At 39.8% G+C, this 21012-nt stretch overlaps 1 protein-coding gene across 1 annotated transcript in view; it reads left to right on the forward strand.

Moving 5' to 3' along the window:
* Window positions 1–1889: 1889 nt before the first annotated feature.
* Window positions 1890–21012, forward strand: part of LOC112255209 (AT-rich interactive domain-containing protein 5B) — a 79115-nt gene continuing 59992 nt past the window's right edge. The window contains exons 1-3 of the mRNA XM_024428253.2: window positions 1890–1971; window positions 2246–2500; window positions 11064–11298. Coding sequence (XP_024284021.1) covers window positions 1951–1971; window positions 2246–2500; window positions 11064–11298 — 511 coding nt within the window. The 5' untranslated portion in view covers window positions 1890–1950. The remainder of the gene's footprint in view (window positions 1972–2245; window positions 2501–11063; window positions 11299–21012) is intronic.

Below are 21012 nucleotides of genomic sequence, written 5' to 3' on the forward strand. Positions count from 1 at the left end.
TAGGGCCTTCCACTGACACCACCTTGTATAGAGGTCCTGGATGGCAGGGAGCTTGGCCCCAGTGATGTACCATGCAGTCATGGGTGAACAGGGAGTACAGGTGGGGACTGAGCACGCACCCCTGAAGGGCCCCCATGTTGAGGATCAGCGTGGCAGGTTTCTTGTTACCTACCCTTACCACCTGGGGGCGTCCCGTCAGGAGGTCCAGGATCCAGTTGCAGAGGGAGGTGCTTAGTTCCAGATATAATGTATCTCATTGAGTGACCAGCATAGTCCCTAGCTCATAGATCTGTGAATTAAGGTTATTCACATAACCAAACTCCCATTAGACAGCTCTGCAAGCTTTATAATGTAAAAATATGTTCGTAACTCACCAAATATGGAGTTTCACTAAGCAACTATCTTAATTTAATCCCATTACGGACAGTATGTACTTCCCCTAAAAATGTACAAGCAACGGGAAAAAAAAATACTCTGACGGGTCACTCCCATTGTCAACATCTATAATGACACAGATACTGAAGCAGGCCATACCCCATTTCCAGCACATATTGTCCAAAAATGTTAGGGGATCTAACTTATAGGTTCATCTTGCATAGGCCTATTGTATAATGTCAGTCCTTTTATCTGTTGGTGTATGTTTATCCACTGAATAATTCTTTGTCATTTCCCCAATACGTTTAAAAAAAAAAAAAGTAATGCTGATAACTGGAATGGGATCAATATGCCCTGCCTCCATAATTTGAAAAAGCTTATTGCATAAGACTGCATTTAAAAATAGCCGGTGTCAGTCATGTTGTTGCTTCACAGGTAAAGGGAGGGCAAGGGTGGATAACGAATGAAAACAACAGTTGGCGACTGGAAAAGGCTCTATCGGTGAATGACCCCTTCAATAAGCACTTTTCATTATCATACTATAAATCACGGTCACAATTGACAATCGTGTTAATTAGAATTTATTTGAAACTTGCACAAAACGTAGAAATATCTACCTCAAACTGTGCAAAAGACAATGCTATCAAAACTGTTATACCCCCCTACACAGTTTAAAGGTTTAACTAATTTTAAAACCATTGGAAAATATATTACGTTTTACATGGCTCACATATCAGACATCTGTCTCAGGCACTGACATTAATAGTCCTCCTAATCGATTATTGCATATCGGTCATCAGCACAATTGAGAGTAGACTAGCCTATGCACAACCTATGACCTAGAGAGTTGATTGTTTGTTATTTCAGCATAATCGCATGCTTCATACATTTCAATAGGCTCTCGTGACGCTTGGCCAAATTTGCGTTTGAACATTTGTCACTTATTATTTGTAGACTACGTAGTTCGAGAGCACAACCGAACGTCTTTGTTCCCACATTAGAAAACATTTGAGGAAACATTTGATAGCCTTTTTAAGTAGTTCAGAGTGTAACATTGTTTCTCGAAGGCATCCAGAGCGAGCGCCCTTATATCATTACTGTGAGAAATGTTCTTTCATACAAACGATCTTTACACAGGTCCTGGAATAAATATTTTTTCATATTTAAAAAAAATAATTATACGGTAACACACATTTTTCCATTGCGCATAATTTAAATACACTATTGAGGAATTATCGGACTGATGCACAGTGTTAATTCCATAGTTATATTTGTCGAATTCCACGAATTCAATGATAGTAATAGGCATATGTCGTTTTCCTGATTGAATACGGACGATTGTATTGGTACACGATTATCTACTGTGGATTTGTATTAGTTTAACTGATGCACAGCAACAAAAGCCATCAATTTTTTGTAATTTTGGAGGAACTCAATATTTTTACAAGTGTTCTATATTGACAACAAACTGTTTTTGAACTTAAAAAATATAGGGTCCTTACAGGACCTTCGGCAATCCATTCAATCCAACAAGTTTGGAGAGCGTGTTGAGTTTAATCAATTCAGAACGTCGAGATGGAGCCCAACTCACCGAAGGTAACGTACTAACATAATCATACACCATCATATTCTACTTTCGCATAATATTAACAATTTGGAGACAGCTAATTTACAATACTTGTATGTTTTGTTGTTTTTACATATTAATATATAGTTACATGGTTCTAAATCAGTCAGGTGTTATTAGTGCGTTATTTAAGGATTTGTCAAGCCATAGTCATTGCGCATGTCGTGCGATTTAATGGGTTTCCTCATTTATTGAATATGAATAAGTCATTAATTAAGTTGTTTATTGTTATTTTCTCCACAGTGGGTAGGCTCTTCTTGCGGTTTACACGGACCATATATATTCTACAAGGCGTTTAAATTTCACCGGGACGGTAAACCAAGAATTCTGTCCCTCGGAGACTTTTTCTTCGTGCGATGTAAGCCTGGGGATCCGATTTGCATAGCGGAGCTACAGCTGTTGTGGGAGGAAAGGACTACTAAGCAACTTTTATCAAGCTCAAAACTTTATTTCTTACCCGAAGATACTCCCTCGGGAAGGACAGTTAGCCATGGAGAGGTAATAACCTTCTTTTGCTCTCATGACGTGCCTAATGCTGCCAAATGAATAACAGCGTATAGGCTAACAAATATTCTGTGTTGATAAATCAATGTGGCATTTTCTGCATTCTTTGGTCATTAATTGTATAATATGCGCATGCATTATGTGATTCCCACATCGATCCATCACAAACGGCATGTGTCTATTACTGTGTTATTGTCTACTTAGCCTATTTGTTCTTTGTGTCGACTGCTGAATGTGCAGTTCAATCTTATCCAGCTGTGCGTAATAACGCTGGTGCGGGGATAATTGTATTAGGGGAAGAAAAAACCCTATAGCCTACGAATCCAGCGTTTGTCATTTTATTTCATAATGGTGACATATAGGAGGAAATTGCGAAATGCATGAGATCAAAACTCCTAGATTCAACAACAGAGTCTTTCATCATAGCATATGAATGGTTGCTGAATACGTGCACACGACCTATTGAAAACGAGTGCTAACATGTCTAACTAACGTTACTTAATCATTTAAAAAATGTCTATGAAATCATTCGCATTCCTAACGATATGATATTGTTGTCAGATCAAATGTACTGCCCTCTTACCCGAGGATCAGGACAGGTCGAAATGCCAAAGCATTACAAAAGGACACTTACTGTAGTCCGATATGTTGGCATTAGCAATATGATTAACTGAGGCATTTTGCTAAGTGGCCAAATATGACGCCTGTATCACATTTCATAAGCGCGTGGCAGAGAGCGAAAAAGCTTGGGTTAGTTTTGTATATGCTTTTCTTGTGCGGTATACGAAAGAATCACATATTTTCTATATGCCACTGTAACCTACCCAAATACTCTATTCGACACAACATCAAATTGAAATATTTTTTCGATCACTTGATTTTATGGTCACATGAAATATGCCTGCAGTTGCCATTAGGGAGGACAAAGCCTGGTTTGTATTTGATTAGCAATGCAAACATAACCGTCTTTTCCTTTGCTGATGGTAAGCATTCTTTCCTCTTGAGTAATACAGTAGCTATCACATTTCCTTTTCATGAGAAAGGTATTTATAGTGGATGTTGCTATGAATAAATGTAACTTAATCCTTTTTTCTTCTTTACTCAACCAGGATCATCCAAATCCTTCATTTGCATTATCCTTTAGACAATGTAATGACTTTGTAATTACATTGAGTGCATGCACAGTCCATCATTTAGAAACACACTTCTGCAATAAGGACAAGTCAGCCCCACCCCTTGAGAAGCCTGATTTACATTGTAAAGCGGTAACATCCACATGATTGGATATCTGGACAATATTATTTGACTCCTTCCAGGATCAAACGACAGAGAGACTCCAGTGTGTTGGTAGTGGTAAATTGATAGTTATAGCCTACAGCACAGCTGAAGTAGAGTATGACATAACATATGATGATATCTAAAACTGTGATGTTGATGCCAAAATCATGACCCCATTAAATGTGATTTTAAACTTGATTACATTGGACATTTACTCAAACAGGTAAACTGGCTGCAGTTATTACTCGTCAGTTAATTATATTTATGCAAATCTGCATAGCCTGAGACAGCTTTCAATTTCTAAGATTTACTTCGTAGTTATAGCCTCTGACTAATGGGTATGTCTAAGACTACATATTTACAGCACAAATGTGCACATGTCATGAGTACAATAAGTGTTTTCCTCAGTGTGATAAAAGGAGGTCATAAATCTCTCTGGATATCCCTTCTTGAGTTCAATGCTCACGCATTATGTCATTTCCCCTCTGGCTCGGGTATTTGTATGCTCTTCGCCCCTCCCAGTGTAGGCAGGGACAAGAGAAACCCATGTCCTACTGTGCTCATTTTGCATTCGCTGACAAACCCTCTACTCCACTAGCTAAAAAATGCCTGCATGCTAATGTGAGAAGGCATTGTGTTGTGTGGCACACCCATTGTGAATATCATACAACCTCTATGTGTCTCTCTGCATTCTGTGGTCTGAGAACCGCCTATTGCAAAACAGTCACATGCGTTAAACTACTTATTGAGTGACACAGTATTCGGTATTGCCCTCAACGCCCCCCTCCGGTACATGTTGGCTCAATACACTGTCTTTATTTGGCTCATGTTTCAAGAGAGCTGTTTTAGATAACACTTACAGCTACAACCGCCAAAGTGCTGCTACAGCTAATTGCTTAGGCCTTATCTTTGCAGTACTCCAGGTACCCTTCGTGGAAATGGAAAATTGGCAAGTAGTGTGGTATTTTTGCATCATAAGCTAATAATTTGTTATTATCTCGGATGTCACTGCTTCTCCACTCTATTACTATAAATGACAAAGCAGTGAGGTAGGAAAGCAGTGACTGCAGCAGTTTTATTGATTGCAGTAGAAATAAATGGTGGAATCTATCCAGAATCAGCTTTGGTTCAAGGCAAAAATCCATACGGGTTGTGTTTGAGTGCTTGGGACATGTTTGTAGGGAAATCAGATGATATATTGTTTATTTGCTTTTTCTCAGATTTTCCTGGAGGGAGTATGTTTGCAAAAGTCATTTTCCAGTTATGTTATCTGGTGGTCCAGATATTCAAACAATAACTCAATAGAAGGTGTTATAACGACTTACACTACATGACCAAAAGTATGTGTACATCAGCACGTCGTACATCTCATTCCAATATCAATGTGTATTAATATGGATTTGGTCCCCCTTTGCTGCTATAACAGCCTCCACTCTTCTGGGAAGGCTTTCCACTTGATTTTGGAACATTGCAGCGGGAACTTGCTTCCATTAAACCACAAGAGCATTAGTGAGGTTGGGCGCTGATGTTGGGCGATTAGGCCTGCCTCGTAGTCTGCGTTCCAATTCGTCCCAAAGGTGATTGATAGTGTTGAGGTCAGGTCTCTGTGCAGGCCAGTCAAGTTCTACCACACCGATCTCAGCAAACCATTTCTGTATGTACCTCGCTTTGTACACAGGGGTATTGTCATGATGAAACAGGAAAGGGCCTACCCCAAACTGTTGCCACAAAGTTGGAAGCACAGAATCGTCTAAAATGTAATTGTATGCTGTAGCGTTAAGATTTCCCTTCACTGGAACAAAGGGGCCTAGCCCGAACCATGAAAAACAGCCCCAAACTATTATTCCTCCTCCACCAAACTTTACAGTTGGCAGTATGCATTGGGGCGGGTAGCGTACTCCTGGCATCCATAAAACCCAGATTCGTCCGTCGGACTGCCAGATGGTGCAGCATGATTCATGACTCCAGAGAACGCGTTTCCACTGCTCCAGAGTTCAATGGCGGTGAGCTTTACACTACTCCAGACAACGCTTGGCATTGTGCATGTGATCTTAGGCTTGTGTGCGGCTACTCAGCCATGGAAACCCATTTCATGAAGCTCCCGACAAATAGTTATTGTGCTGACGTTGCTTCCCGAGGCAGTTTGGAACTCAGTAGTGAGTGTTACAACCTAGGACTGACCATTTTTACGCACTACTCGCTTCAGCACTCAGCGGTCCCGTTTTGGGAGCTTGTGTGGCCTACCACTTCGTGGCTGAGCCGTTGTTGCCCCTAGACGTTTCCACTTCACAATAACAGCACTTAAGGTTGACTGGGGAAGTTCTAGCAGGGCAGACATTTGACAAACTGACTTGTTGGAATAGTGGCATCCTATGACAGTGCTACATTGAAGGTCAATGAGATATTCAGTAAGGCCATTCTACTGCAAATGTTGGTCTATGGAGATTGCATGGCTGTGTGCTCGATTGTATACACCTGTCAGCAACGTGTGTGGCTGAAATAGCCTAATCCACTAATTTGAAGGGGTTTCCACATATTTTTGTATATATAGTGTATGTGAGATGCTTACTGTTTAGTGAGCATGACACCAAATCACCCTATTCATTCAACAATGGCAGGAATTTGAGGCAGAGGGGGAGGGAGAAGCCATTAAGTCTGAACGTTGCCCTCAAGTGAATTCCTTTTGCGTTTCTAAAATACATGTAAATTATTATCTTGTTTTATGGCATTACTGGTGGTAATTTAAAATGTAATTTAAACTGGATGTCATGCACTTCAAAGAGAAACATCATTTTGGTTTATGTTATTTCCATACAGATACATGAGTTTTTTATATTCTGCTATTCTTTGATATACTGTATGTAATGATGTGTTATAACAGTGACTTTTCCCTCCACACATGAGAAATTGGTGGTATTTGGATTGGTTTACACCTTGTCATTGACAAACCACTAACATCAAACATTTCCCATAATGCATGACTCTAAGCCCCAAGCTATTGTGGATCATTATAACCTTAGAGGACTGAAACCACAGATGAGATGTTTGAATGTACTTAGCATATTTTCATTCTTTAGTGAATGCTCATAGCACTGCTTCAGCCTGATATGATTTAGTCTTTGATTACACACCCCACACCCCACAGTCAAACTAAGTCAGATAGTATTCAGTACTGTGTGTTTTAAGTATTTTTGAAATGACACACTGTACAAAACAACATGGTAGCTGCTTATAGTTTATAGCATATCTGATCGCCAATATCTTGCAGGCATATACATTGCAGGCATAAAACAACTATTTAACCCAGTTCCATTTTTAAACAGTCTCAGTAGAATATATTAGCCCCCTAGCATCTCCTGGCCTCTTTTTTTTAGATAGTTGAGTTTGTTTTGAGACACTGTAGCCAAGGTCAGTGCTGAGGAGGAAAGATAATGAACTCATATTGCATTTCACTCCCTCAGCCGAGCGCACCATGGAGCATTGTTCATGTCACCATGCCCATTACTCAATTACTAATCTCCTTTTGGCCCAAGGAATTCCTGGGTTGACCCCCTGAGCCACCAGACTGAAACCTTCTCAGCATGACAGGGGCTGTCTGTGGGACTCTTGACTCTTAACTGAAAGACCTGTCCAACCAATGTACCACTTTGCCCTACAATGGTGACATTAAGGAATATCCCTTACAGTTCAAAAACTGTGGTGTTCCTTTTACAGAATGATATGTAATAATATGGATTTTATGGAACTTGACAGATCATGCGATTATTGTGTAGTACCATTAATTGTTGAATTTTAACAGTCATAAAAGCACACTGTTTCTTTGTAGTCAATAGGGCCTTCAACTCTACTTTAGATTGCTTTGACGCTAAGATTGCTCTTTAGATCTAGTCTTCCTAACATTACATATAGACTTCCCTTGTGACCTCTGCTTCATGTCAATGCATCTGGAGCTTCAAGCACATCTGAAACTGGCTAATGACTCATTATCACCTAATTGATATACTGTATCATTTATTAGTAGTCCTGGGAACGTTAATTGCTCTTACACAGTTGACATTCTATACATGTTATATAAGCTCTCATATATGATTTGTTTTAAAGTTTTTAATAAAGGGGGTCAATCAAATCCAGTATGTCCTGCAGGGGTTAAAGTAGATTACGTTTCTTACAGGTATGGAACACCCAAGTGCACGCACGCATTTAACAAAAAAATATCCAACTACAAAAATTACAGGGTAGCCTACTCTGCTGACACTGACAAACAGATCAATAAAAACCGATGTTGTCTGATCCGTATAATCAGCCTATGAAAAGAGGAGACACAAATACAAAGATGTCCATCTATCCTGGAGGAGGAAATTATTGTCCAAAAACAAACAAAAGTGGCACTGACCCAATGATAAAGACAGTGAATATGCACACTCACCGGGGATATGGCCGATATTCTCCACCGGTGCCAATAAGATAGGCTACTGTTTGCTCAATTAAGTTATGAATTTTGATAACTAATAGACAGTCTTTTCATTGTCATCTCTTTACAGCAATAGCCATATGCTTTTCATTTTTAAAAAAATGTGATTCTGTTTGTAAATATTGTTATATGCCTGGCTGGGTCTCTCTGCTTTTCACTGACAGTCGCAACTCAACAAGGATCTAAATTGCGGGCCCTTCTAACTGTAGGCTATGCAAAAAAAAATTTAAGCAGATTATCCTCTATGGCCAAATCATGCTTTCTGGTGTAGGAGCCTATTTTGAATTTTATTTATTTATGTATATACAGGAGTAAGCTAATTAGGCTATAGAATTTTGGCACTTACATTTACTTTAGAGAAAGTTTAGCTTCCCCTAGCCTTATGGACATGCTGTCTATACCATTTAATGTGGCATAAACACAACCAGTCATTATATTTTCAACTGATTATCAAACTATCACTTAAGAAAGGTGCTCCGGTAGGCTACCTGTGCATATTCGTTCACTCAGAAAATAATTTCAACATCCAAACCCCAACAGTGCACCCGCAATTTGATGAATGGAAAGAGACATCAGTTACAAAACACCATGTGTATTGTAATGCCATTCTGCGATTAACATTAGGCCTACATTAGGCCTGAATTGATGCATCGATTGTTGTCCATGCATGCCTCGGTCTCGGCCACTCATCTCCGCCTTGACAAAATGTGTTCTTCTCAAACCACCGCAATTTGGAGGGTATACCACCCAGTTTCCAGTCAATTCGCACATGTTTCATGTGGCTGACATGCAGTAATGTTAAATTAAGGTGTCCTATCGCTTTCCTATTGTTTTTTGGGCATGTTTCATCCATTTTGATAGGCTCACGTTTACCGGTACTGCGTACCTCCACTATTTATTTTGCCGTGACTCTAACAGACCATATTGCCTTTCTTTCACTCTTGATGTCCTATATTATTAATCATGAACCTTTTGTAATAAATCACATTGTAATATTATTGCTCCATAAACATCTAAGGTTGTTGTAAACCTATTGTATCGTATGATAAAGAGCATGAAATGATATAGCAGCAACCTCTTGTGAATTGTTTTATTTGAAGTGTCACTTCTTTCCATTGGTAGCCTCATGAGACCTCTGACCTATATATGCAGCTTGGTGGTTTTATCTTCCAGTTCCTTCCACTATCAGTACCTTAACTCTTTATGGTAACTCATTGTGGATTTTTTACTGCATTTGAATGTGTGGTCTGTTCATTAACTAACTCATGTCACTCAAGTAAATCAAGTTACTAAACAGGATAGTTGGTTCCATGCTGGCACCCACACCTGTCACATAAAATGTAATGATGTTAGAGAATACTTTCTGTGAGGAAAACTTTAAAGTATGTTATGAATACACTCACTCAAAATACATAATCCATTGTGAAATCTTCTGAGTGACGCAGTATCAAATATAATATATCCCCTATGATTTGCCAGTTTAGTATCTTTACGTAGGCAATTGCTTCAAAGCACAGTAAGAATTCCAGAGGATTTTTGGCTGCTGGCATCACTGCTTAAGAATTTCAGCTATCTGCTGTTGATTGTTACTAAAATGGAGGTCTATGTTATGGAAATGTGTACCTAAAAAAAAAGATGCTTCCTTGCATCACGCCAGCACGCAAACAGTTTCAACCACCAACCAACCACCACTTGACAGCTCATTATAGGAGTGAAAAAAGCGAATGTCTTATGTTTCCGTTTACTGAGAAGACACTGCTATAGGAAGCTAACCATTACAGCTTTTCTTATTTACAGATTTGTTTTTGATTAACTCAGTTTTCTTAGCAGTGGACGAGGATTGTGAAAATGTACTCTGTATGAAGAGTAGTAAAGGCACTGTACAGATGTAGGATCTTAATTTGACACCCTGTTGCAGGAAATGCAAACTGGTAGTGTGTTTGAGGTTTAAAAAGGCTTCTTAAGTTTGTAATTTCCGCTTTCAAATTTCAGACTTGATTTGCCCTAACAAATAATGTATCGACCCCTACATAAATTAGAATCCACACAATAATTCTAATTTCCTGTTGCTGCAGGATTATGTTCCTGCTGTGACAAAGTGGTCAAATTAAAAGAGTGTGTGTGTGTGTGTGTGTGTGTGTGTGTGTGTGTGTGTGTGTGTGTGTGTGTGTGTGTGTGTGTGTGTGTGTGTGTGTGTGTGTGTGTGTGTGTGTGTGTGTGTGTGTGAATGCTTAAAGATAGCTTCAAGGGAAAGGTGTACAGACAGATGTAAGGTAAGCGTTAAAAAGTGTGTTTCTCCAGATGGAGACATCTGTCCTCCAGATTCCGCAGCTTAATAACAATCTCATACCACTCCGGCCCGATAACAAGCACAACAGTGCCCATTACTCCTCAAAATGAAACCACATTTCAACATTTCTATGTTACAATTTTTTCATTGCAATTCCTCAAAAGGGAAAGATTGAAAAGCTATTTTAGTTTGCCTCAAACAACTTGTTCAAGGGTGGTAGACTCTCTCTAATAGAATATTACATTTGAACAAAAGGTTGCTTAGAAAAGTTCACCCTAGTTACCATTGCAAGTTATGACCCCATCTCTAATAGTAACTATTCTATTAGTCTTAAGGTGGTGTTAGGAGTTGACCTATCCATGTTAGTTATTTTCCTCCTGACCTCACACTCCCTGCCCTCGCACCTCTGATTCATAAGGGTTGGGTTAAATGCGGAAGACACATTTCGGTTGAATGCATTCAGTTGTGCAACTGACTAGGTATCCCCTTTCCCTTTCCTTCTCTTGTCTCTCTTATAGCATGAGGTCATTGCTGTGTCAGAGAAGGTGATTGTTCGGTTGGAGGACCTGGTGAAGTGGACAGTCCCAGAGTTTTCGGAATGGTCCCACGGGCTGCGGGCAGCGCCTCTGAAGCCCTCTGTCCTGAGGGAGCTGGGCACCAACGGACACAGAGAGGCCCTCCACAGATACAGGGAGAGCACCTTCACCAGCGGCCTCAACTTCAGAGACATCCAAAGGGAGAGGTCTCAACTGGGTGAGGGCAGCAGCTTTCCTGTCTTTCAAGCTGTTTTGTTTGGCTGTTGATCTGTAGTTTGAACAAGCACTAGAGTTATGATTGACATAATTTATACATGGAATTATAACTATAATTATAAACCTCGTATAGGCTTTGTATAAATAGTTACCAGTTTGGATTACACATCACTGTAAGAGCCACACATGCACAATAATACATGTATGACCAATTCAAAATGGTTTCATTATGCATTTATTTTTGCTCATGTTACATAATTGTACAGTTATAATTGCATGTACATTCTGTATAATTGCCTCAGACCTCTGACATCCCTAATTTGTATCATTGATGTCATTGAGGTATTTGATAGCTGCATTGTAGCAGTGGCGAACCGTGGCTATTGGACCTAGGTCTTCAGTGGGGGAAAATAATATTCCAACACGTTGTACCAATATAGCAACAGTTTATGCGCCCAACTGAATCAAACAGGCCTAAGGCTGAGCCATGCTTCGGGATGCCACTCACACAGAGGCAGCACCCGCATGGACAATGCTACCAGCAACAACAACCAAACTGGTAGCCTAATGCCATCACTGTCACACTATCATCAAAAGAGAAAACAGTGACACGTAAAAGGATGTGAGAATAAACAGGTTTGTGATGGTGAAAGGACAGTGACTGTAATATGCAGCAAGCACCATGGAGTGTTTCCCAGTCGATATGTACAACTATTACTTCCCATTGTAAACACCTTTTTCACGTTCAGCACACAAAATCTATAGTTTAAATACAACAATGTTTCACACACAAGTTGTTTTCAAAGAGAGCTAACAACAGCAAGCAAGCTTTAACCTTTATTTAACTAGGCAAGTCAGTTATGAACAAATTCTTATTTACAATGACGGTCTACACCGGCCAAACCTGCACAATGCTGGGCCAATTGTGCACCGCCCTATGGGACTCCCAATCACGGCCAGTTGTAATACAGCCTGGAATCATACCAGGGTGTCTGTAGTGACGCCTCTAGCACTGAGATGCAGTGTCTTAGACCGCTGTGTCACTCAGGAGCCCTCCACTTACCAGATGACAATAATTTGAAACTTAACATCTTGTTGAAAGTTAATTTTGAAAAGGGCAAAGCTAACAAATTAGCAACAACATCCTCTTCGATAACACCTGCCGCAGCCGCTGCACACTAGCCTACAACAAAAGTGAGCTAGTTAGACCGTGCTTGCTATTGTGCAATGACCTGTCAGCAAAGGGTTCTTCAAAGGGTTCTCCTGCGGGTACAGCCAAAGAAACCTTTTAGGTTCTAGATAGCACATTTTCTACTAAGAGTGTAGCTTCTGAGGTCCCAGCCAATGGCTGACTTAGATAGCTAAATGTATCTCCCCAGAGACTGCCGAAGAAAAACTCCTGATTGGGTATTTTTTTATTTTCAGTGTTAACCCTTTTCTTTTCCAACACAAAATTAAGATATGAAAATTATTGTTTAATTTCAGCCAGTAGTTTTGAAAGTTGTACTCACGAGCCAAAACAGGTCCTCGTTTTTTGTACACTCTCATCCAATTGTGTACTACGTCATCCACAACAAATATATATTTTTAGCAATTTGTATGATATGTTACGAATCCAATTTGTACAATATCTTACGAATTTGTTGTGTGTAGCCTTTTCCACTCAATACCTCTGTCATCCAGTATACATGTTAAAAATTACAGATTTTGTGATTGATAAGCGCCTGAATTGGAACGCAATGGCTGTAGAGTAACATGCTACACATGTCAGAGCGCAGGTTCTCCGTTTCACAGCGCTGTATTCGTGTTGACAGCTGTTATAAACTTGAGCGCCGCGCGACTTGAATATTCCCCATTCCTCCCTCTAATTGGCTACTTTTGCACATTTGTTGTTGTGTGAGTAATGGAAATGCTGTAAATAGAGACGAGTCTTTGTTCTGAAAGATGAGACGTTGAAGATTATAATAAATACTGCTTTGATGTCATACAAGCAAGCCAAACACATGTGCACTTCACATTTCCATATTTGAAAACTCATGTCATTTACAGTATCAACTATATACAGTTGAAGTCGGAAGTATACATACACTTAGGTTGGAGTCATTAAAACTCGTTTTTCAACCACTCCACAAATGTCTTGTCAACAATCTACAGTTTTGGCAAGTCGGTTAAGACATCTACTTTGTCCATGACACAAGTAATATTTCCAACAATTGTTTACAGGCAGATTATTTAACTTATAATTCACTGTATCACAATTCCAGTGGGTCAGAAGTTCACATACACTAAGTGCCTTTAAACAGCTTGGAAAATTCCAGAAAATGATGTCATGGCTTTAGAAGCTTTTGATAGGCTAATTGACATCATTTGAGTCAATTGGAGGTGTACCCGTGGATGTATTTCAAGGCCTACCTTCAAACTCAGTGCCTCTTTGTTTGACATCATGGGAAAATCTAAAGAAATCAGCCAAGACCTCAGAAAAAAAATTGTAGACCTCCACAAGTCTGTTTCATCCTTGGGAGCAATTTCCAAATGCCTAAAGGTACCACGTTCATCTATACAAACAATAGTACGCAAGTATAAACACCATGGGACCACGCAGCCGTCATACCGCTCAGGAAGGAGACGTGTTCTGTCACCTAGAGATGATTGTACTTTGGTGCAAAAAGTGCAAATCAATCCTAGAACAACAGCAAAGGACCTTATGAAGATGCTGGATGAAACAGGTACAAAAGTATCCATATCCACAATAAAATGAGTCCTATATCGACATAACCTGAAAGGCCTGGAGGATATATGCATCATAGGCCGCTCAGCAAGGAAGAAGCCACTGCTCCAAAACCGCCTAAAAAAAGCCAGATACGGCTTGCAACTGCACATGGGGACAAAGATCGGACTTTTTGGAGAAATGTCCTCTGATCTGATGAAACAAAAATTGTTTGTCCATAATGAACATCGTTATGTTTGGAGGAAAAAGGGGGAGGCTTGAAAGCCAAAGAATACCATCCCAACCGTGAAGCACGGGGGTGGCACCATCATGTCGTGGGCTGCAGGAGGGACTGGTGCACTTCACAAAATAGATGGCATCATGAGGGAGGAAAATTACGTGGATATATTGAAGCAACATCTCAAGACATCCGTTAGGAAGTTAAAGCTTGGTCGCAAATGGGTTTTCCAAATGGACATTGACCCCAAGCATACATCCAAAGTTGTGGCAAAATGGCTTAAGGAAAACAAAGTCAAGGTATTGGAGTGGCCATTAATCTTACAGAAAATTTGTGGACAGATTTGAAAAGGCGTGTGCGAGCAAGGAGGCCTACAAACCTGACTCAGTTACACCAGCTCTGTCAGGAGGAATGGGCCAAAATTCACCCAACTTATTTTGGGAAGCTTGTGGATGTCTAACCAAAACGTTTGACCCAAGTTAAACCATTTTAAGGCAATGCTACCAAATATGAATTGAGTGTATGTAAACTTCTGACCCACTGGGAATGTGATGAAATAAATAAAAGCTGAAGTAAATCATTCTCTCTACTATTATTCTGACATTTCACATTCTTAAAATAAAGTGGTGATCCTAACTGACCAGGGCATTTTTATTAGGATTAAATGTCAGGAATTGTGAAAAACTGAGTTTAAATGTATTTGGCTAAGGTGTATGTAAACTTCTGACTTCAACTGTATATCCTGAGTTGTCTTGAACAGAAGGAGCCTATGTTTTTATTATTTTTTAAATGTTTTAATTTATTTCACCTTTACTTACCTTTATTTAACCAGGTAGACTAGTTGAGAACAAGTTCTCATTTGCAACTGCGACCTGGCCAAGATAAAGCGTAGCAATTCGACACATACAACAACACAGAGTTACACATGGAATAAACAAAACATACAGTCAATAATACAGTAGAACAAAAGAAAACAAAAACGTCTATATACAGTGAGTGCAAATGAGGTAAGTTAAGGAAATAAATAGGCCATGGTGGCGAAGTAATTACAATATAGCCATTAAACACTGGAATGGTAGATCGGCAGAAGATGAATGTGCAGGTAGAGATACTGGGGTGCAAAGGAGCAAAATAAAAATAAATAAAAATACCAGTATGGGGATGAGGTAGATAGATAGATGGGCTGTTTACAGATGGGCTATGTACAGGTGCAGTGATCTATAAGCTGCTCTGACAGCTGGTGCTTAAAGCTAATGAGGGAAATGTGAGTGTCCAGCTTCAGAGATTTTTGCAATTTGTTCCGACCAAAGGAGGAATTGGCTTTGGGGTTGACCAGTGAGATATACCTGCTGGAGCGTATGCTACTATGGTGCTGCTATGGTGACCAGTGAGCTGAGATAAGGCAGGGCTTTACCTAGCAGAGATTTGTAGATAACCTGTAGCCAGTGGGTTTGGCGACGAGTATGAAGCGAGGGCCAACCAACGAGAGCGTACAGGTCGCAATGTTTGTCGTATTGTGAAGAAATTTTGCTGCGGAACACGTTCTTAAATGACCATTTTATGCGCAACCAAATTAGTCTTGTTTGTCTGAAGTGCCTTGTGAATGCCTCACACTGTAAGATCATATTTTATGATTTAGCTGGCAATAGAATAAGCTTTGGAATGATGACCACCTTGCCCAGAATGTGATTTATAATAATTTTTATTGTGTAAACAACAACAGTAATTGTATGATGTTTGGGGCTGTGTTCCAAACAAAAAACTACAAGTGTGCTTGCTTCAGTTCCTCAACGGAAAAGTTAAGAGAGCTCAAAAAAGCACCTTATAGTTGAAGGCTCTTTCCTTGAGTCATAGAAGTGCATTGAAATGACTTTGGAACTGTGCACAGTTTGGAGAGGTGCGTGACCAGTTTGGAGTTGTGCGTGGCCAGTTTGGAGTTGTGCGTGGCCAGTTTGGAGAGGTGCGTGGCCAGTTTGGAGTTGTGCGTGGCCAGTTTGGAGTTGTGCATGGCCAGTTTGGAGAGGTGCGTGGCCAGTTTGGAGAGGTGCGTGGCCAGTTTGGAGAGGTGCGTGGCCAGTTTGGAGAGGTGCATGGCCAGTTTGGAGTGCATGTGCAGTTTGGAGTTGTGCATGGCCAGTTTGGAGTTGTGCATGGCCAGTTTGGAGAGGTGCGTGGCCAGTTTGGAGAGGTGCGTGGCCAGTTTGGAGTTGTGCGTGGCCAGTTTGGAGAGGTGCGTGGCCAGTTTGGAGAGACATTAGTTAGACCTTTCATTCAAACCATATTCTTATTATGTTACTGAATGTATTCAGACTATTTTCAGATTTAATTGTTGACAAATGCTGTGAAAGGTAGAGTAAATGTCAAATGCACATAAAATCAACAGTGTAATGTTTGGATTCAGTCGTGTGTCAGTTGAACTGTTGTGTCCTCACTTTTTGGTCTGATAAAGTGTTCTCTTTCAATTGCTACCATGATCATGCATATGCTTTTTATAGTTATTTTAGAAACATTTCAAACTATCCATATATGCCGTTTTCCATGAGTGTAAGGGTTTGAATTTTTTATTTTTATTTTACCCCCTTTTTTTCTCCCAAATTGGGATCAAACCCAGGTCTGTAGTGACACCTCAAGCACTGCGATGCAGTGCCATAGTCCGCTGCATCACTCGGGAGGCCAGTATAAGGGGTTTTAATTAAGATCCCGGACTGCATCTTTAAATCAGAACATCATTAAAATATTATTGAAAAGATTAAATACAAAAGGACAATTATTTCATAAATCCTTAGGCCTTCTCTTATGGCATAGATGGCCCTCGCGGTTCAACACTGCTCATTGTGGTATTTTACTGCTGCATTGAACAGAACATGAATCACAAGATATAAAGGAGGCTGATGAGTCATGCTAATCCTTGCAGATATTACATATTTGCTGGTTTATTTAAACAGAAGAAATGTGAAGGACTTTGAGTATATTTTTGTTTTTACCCCTTCAGATGAAGTAGCATAATTGTCATACAATGTTAATGACACATTCCGCATTCTCTAACTCCAATTTCATGTTTTTCTATTTCGTTTTTTCTTTTAATTCGTAGTTACAGAGTCCTCCCTGTCTTCATATAAAAATCTCCTATTGACGTCAATACAAGTAGAAGGTCTTGTCACACATTTTTATTTATTTTTTATTTCACTTCTATTTAACCAGGTAGGCTAGTTGAGAACAAGTTCTCATTTACAACTGCAACCTGGCCAAGATAAAGCATAGCAGTGTGAACAGACAACAACACAGAGTTACACATGAAGTAAACAATAAACAAGTCAATAACACAGTAGAAAAAGAAAAAAAAAGAGTCTATATACATTGTGTGCAAAAGGCATGAGGAGGTAATACATAGTTGTATCAATTTGGGATTTCTAGAGATACTGCTGTAATGTTTTGCAAAAAATAGTTTTTTCCACAACCAAAAACATTTGACTAGAGAATAACTGAAAGAAGGTACAACATAGACAAAGCAAATTGAGAAAAAGTCCTTCAGAATGGGCTATTGATGGTTGTTATTGTTTTGGGTGATGTGTATGATGCATATATCCTCCAGTAGCTGGAGAGCTTGCTAGTTCTTTCATTTGAGTGTTACATTGCCCTTGAATACACTCTATATCATTACATTTTCATGCAGAAAGTGGATTGGAGAATCAATAATGGCCGCCTTGTCATTCTACTACATGAGGAATCAATAGTGTGTGTGTGTGTGTGTGTGTGTGTGTGTGTGTGTGTGCGTGTGCGTGTGTGTGTGTGTGTGTGTGTGTGCGTGTGTGTGTGTGTGTGTGTGTGTGTGTGTGTGTGCGTGTGTGTGTGTGTGTGCGCGCGCGCCAGTGCTTCTCTATATGTGCATTTGTGGTGATTGTGTAATAGGAATAGCAGAAAATATCAGAGGGACAAAAAAAGCTGTATCGATTTTTCTGATGTCAGTCTCGTCACCTTCTAATATTGTCTGTGTGATGCTAATGAGCGATGTAGCCATTAATGACTCCATCAGGCTGTGTAAATGCACTTGTCTCTCCAGTGGAGTCTCTCACTGGCTGCCAGCTGAATGTGCCGGGTCAGCAGAACTCCCCTGGCAGGGCACCAGCAGCCCTAGCCCTGTGGCATGTGTTCCCTCGCTTGCCTGCCGTTGGCTCTCTAACGATAAGAGAGGAATCATTCAACAAAGGCACGCTATTCCAGTGAGCTGCAGTTTGGATGGCTATATGGCTGTGATGAGCTGATGATTGAAATGAAATATGAATCAACAAGAGATATTGCACGCTTTCCTCGAGTGTCCTGCCGCTAGCAATGTAGGTTTTGTTAAAGCTTCTGAATCATTATTTGGATTTTAGATATTTTTGGGGAAATTATTATTTATAAGCCATTGAGTTTCTTATTGTTGGATAGAGCTTTCGTGCTTGATCAGTTCTATTCATAACATGGATGATCTACAGTATATATCAGAGCCATTTATTCATTGAAAGAACAGGATACTGACAGAGATTGCATGGAAATCAATTGTGCGCTAAATAGTAATACACTGTTCTATTGTTCGATGGAAACATTTTGTATCCTAGTGCATCCAAATATTTCCTGGCAGACAGTCAATGAGAAGTGCAGTGCATGGAAAGCTTAAATAATGCTCTCTACAAATGTGTCATGAATAGCAGAATCACAGTGCTATTGCTTATGTGAATTATATTATAATTATTATAATATATTATAGCAACTAAGCTATGTGCTCTGATCACAAAGGATAGGAAAACCGAGATCTCCACTGTAATTAATTTGAAAAACAGTGCCCTTGCCTTGCCTGCTAGCTAGAGCGCCGCATCGACCACAGTGATTCTTTTTACAGCGTGAAGTGAGAGTGGAGATGACTATTATAATTCAAGTGCCGTCTTGAGGAAGAATTAACTTTCAAGGCTCTCCACATACTAAATGATCAGGGTTAAGAGCAAAATTACACTTATCTGGACTTGCAGGTGTAAAGAGACCAATTCCACCATGCAGCCTTATCAGGGAAAGTTTACATCGATCCCCAAGAGAACTGTCCCAATTTTGGGCCTGTCAAAATTGGTTCTATTCCAGTGGACTGGACTGGACAGGAGACTTAAGATGGCTTAAGATGTTTATTTTAATATATATATTTAACTTCAAGCTTTTTACATGCAGTATATTACTGTGACATCAGTATCTGCATCTAGCCATCTACTGTATGTTCCAACAATTAAGAAAAGCCCCGATGTTGAGGAAGGAAATGAGGGTTGAGAGGAGAGAGAGAGAGAGAGAGAGAGAGAGAGAGAGAGAGAGAGAGAGAGAGAGAGAGAGAGAGAGAGAGAGGGAGAGGGAGAGAGAGAGAGCGAGAGCGCGAGAGCGAGAAGAAAGAGAGAACATGTGTGGATCATTTGGGTCATGATTCATTCTTCACAACTGCAGCTCTTTCACCCAGAAAGACTTGTGCTGTGACATGATGACATGAATTGTGCAAGGTCACATTTTTTACTCTTTCTCTACCCCCCTCTCTTCTCACCTAGCTGGAGGTCGATGATTAAATTATTTACAGGAAGAACAGTCAACCATGCTGCTTTCTAGTTAACAACATTTACATTCCTACTTGAATGAAAATGGTATGTTTCACAGGTGCTCCATATAAATATAATTAATCCACTGCATAAAGCATTATACATTATTTATAACTGTCGAGATGCTGCCACTGGCAATCTTCAGAAAATGTTTCAGTTTAAATATTTTGAATTGATACAGTCTATAGATTATAACCTTCACATTATCTTTCAGAGAGAGCTCAGCGGAATGATAAGAGAATAGAAACCAGATTTCTTTCTCTAGCTTAAAATATCCAAGTAATAAACATATGATTGTAGTTTATGTAGCTTTTCTATTATACTGTGGGAGGAAACAGACTATGACACATATATTGTGATCCTTATAGACAAAGGAATGGATTTGAAATCAAAGGATGTCTTGTTGTAAAGCATATTCTTCATTCAACTGTGTATTAATCAGATAGATGCCATACGCTCCCTTTGTCATTTTCTCTCCCTATGCAATTTCCTCAAACAAATTCTTGAACTATCCTAAGCTTTGAAGTAATTCAATGGAGTGTTCTATTGATTGTGTGACTCTGATAGCAGTGGGTTTTGGTTTATGGGCATGTCCTTTATTATTTTCAAACCTGTTGGAGAGAGAATCACAAGCTGTTTTTCGCTCACTGATCTGCTCATATCATTAATTCCCTTATGACTGAAGTTTGGCCGGAAGCCAAATAATTCTAAATCTGTAAGCAGTAAATTGTGTGGCGGGGTGGAAAAATCTATTAGATGTGGGGAGCGTTTGAGCATGCCTCGAATTTGAATGGGCCAGAAAAGCACGTTCTAGCAGGCATGTGCTTTGTAATCAAATTTGGATTCCGATGGCAAAACCAGTTTATTCATTTCATTTTCTTTTAAAATGTCAGATAATGTTTGTAATTTCAAGCTGTTTTTCACCTGTGTGCTTCAGGGGGTGAGAGGCTTTTCTGGTGGACTGTTAAACAATGGAAACCCAGGGGTGATCTCACAGAGGAAATGAAGGGTTTTGTCTGTCCATTAACCAGCTCTGAAACAACATACCTGTTATTGATGTGACCTCTCCTATAACATGAAAGCCATCCCAAACAGCTAGACACATAGAGGGAGCATTACTCCACTCAAAGATTCCCTAATCAAGTTATCTTTATTGGATTCGTT

This window comes from Oncorhynchus tshawytscha, linkage group LG01 (assembly GCF_018296145.1).
Source record: "Oncorhynchus tshawytscha isolate Ot180627B linkage group LG01, Otsh_v2.0, whole genome shotgun sequence".
Taxonomy (NCBI): Eukaryota; Metazoa; Chordata; class Actinopteri; order Salmoniformes; family Salmonidae; genus Oncorhynchus; species Oncorhynchus tshawytscha.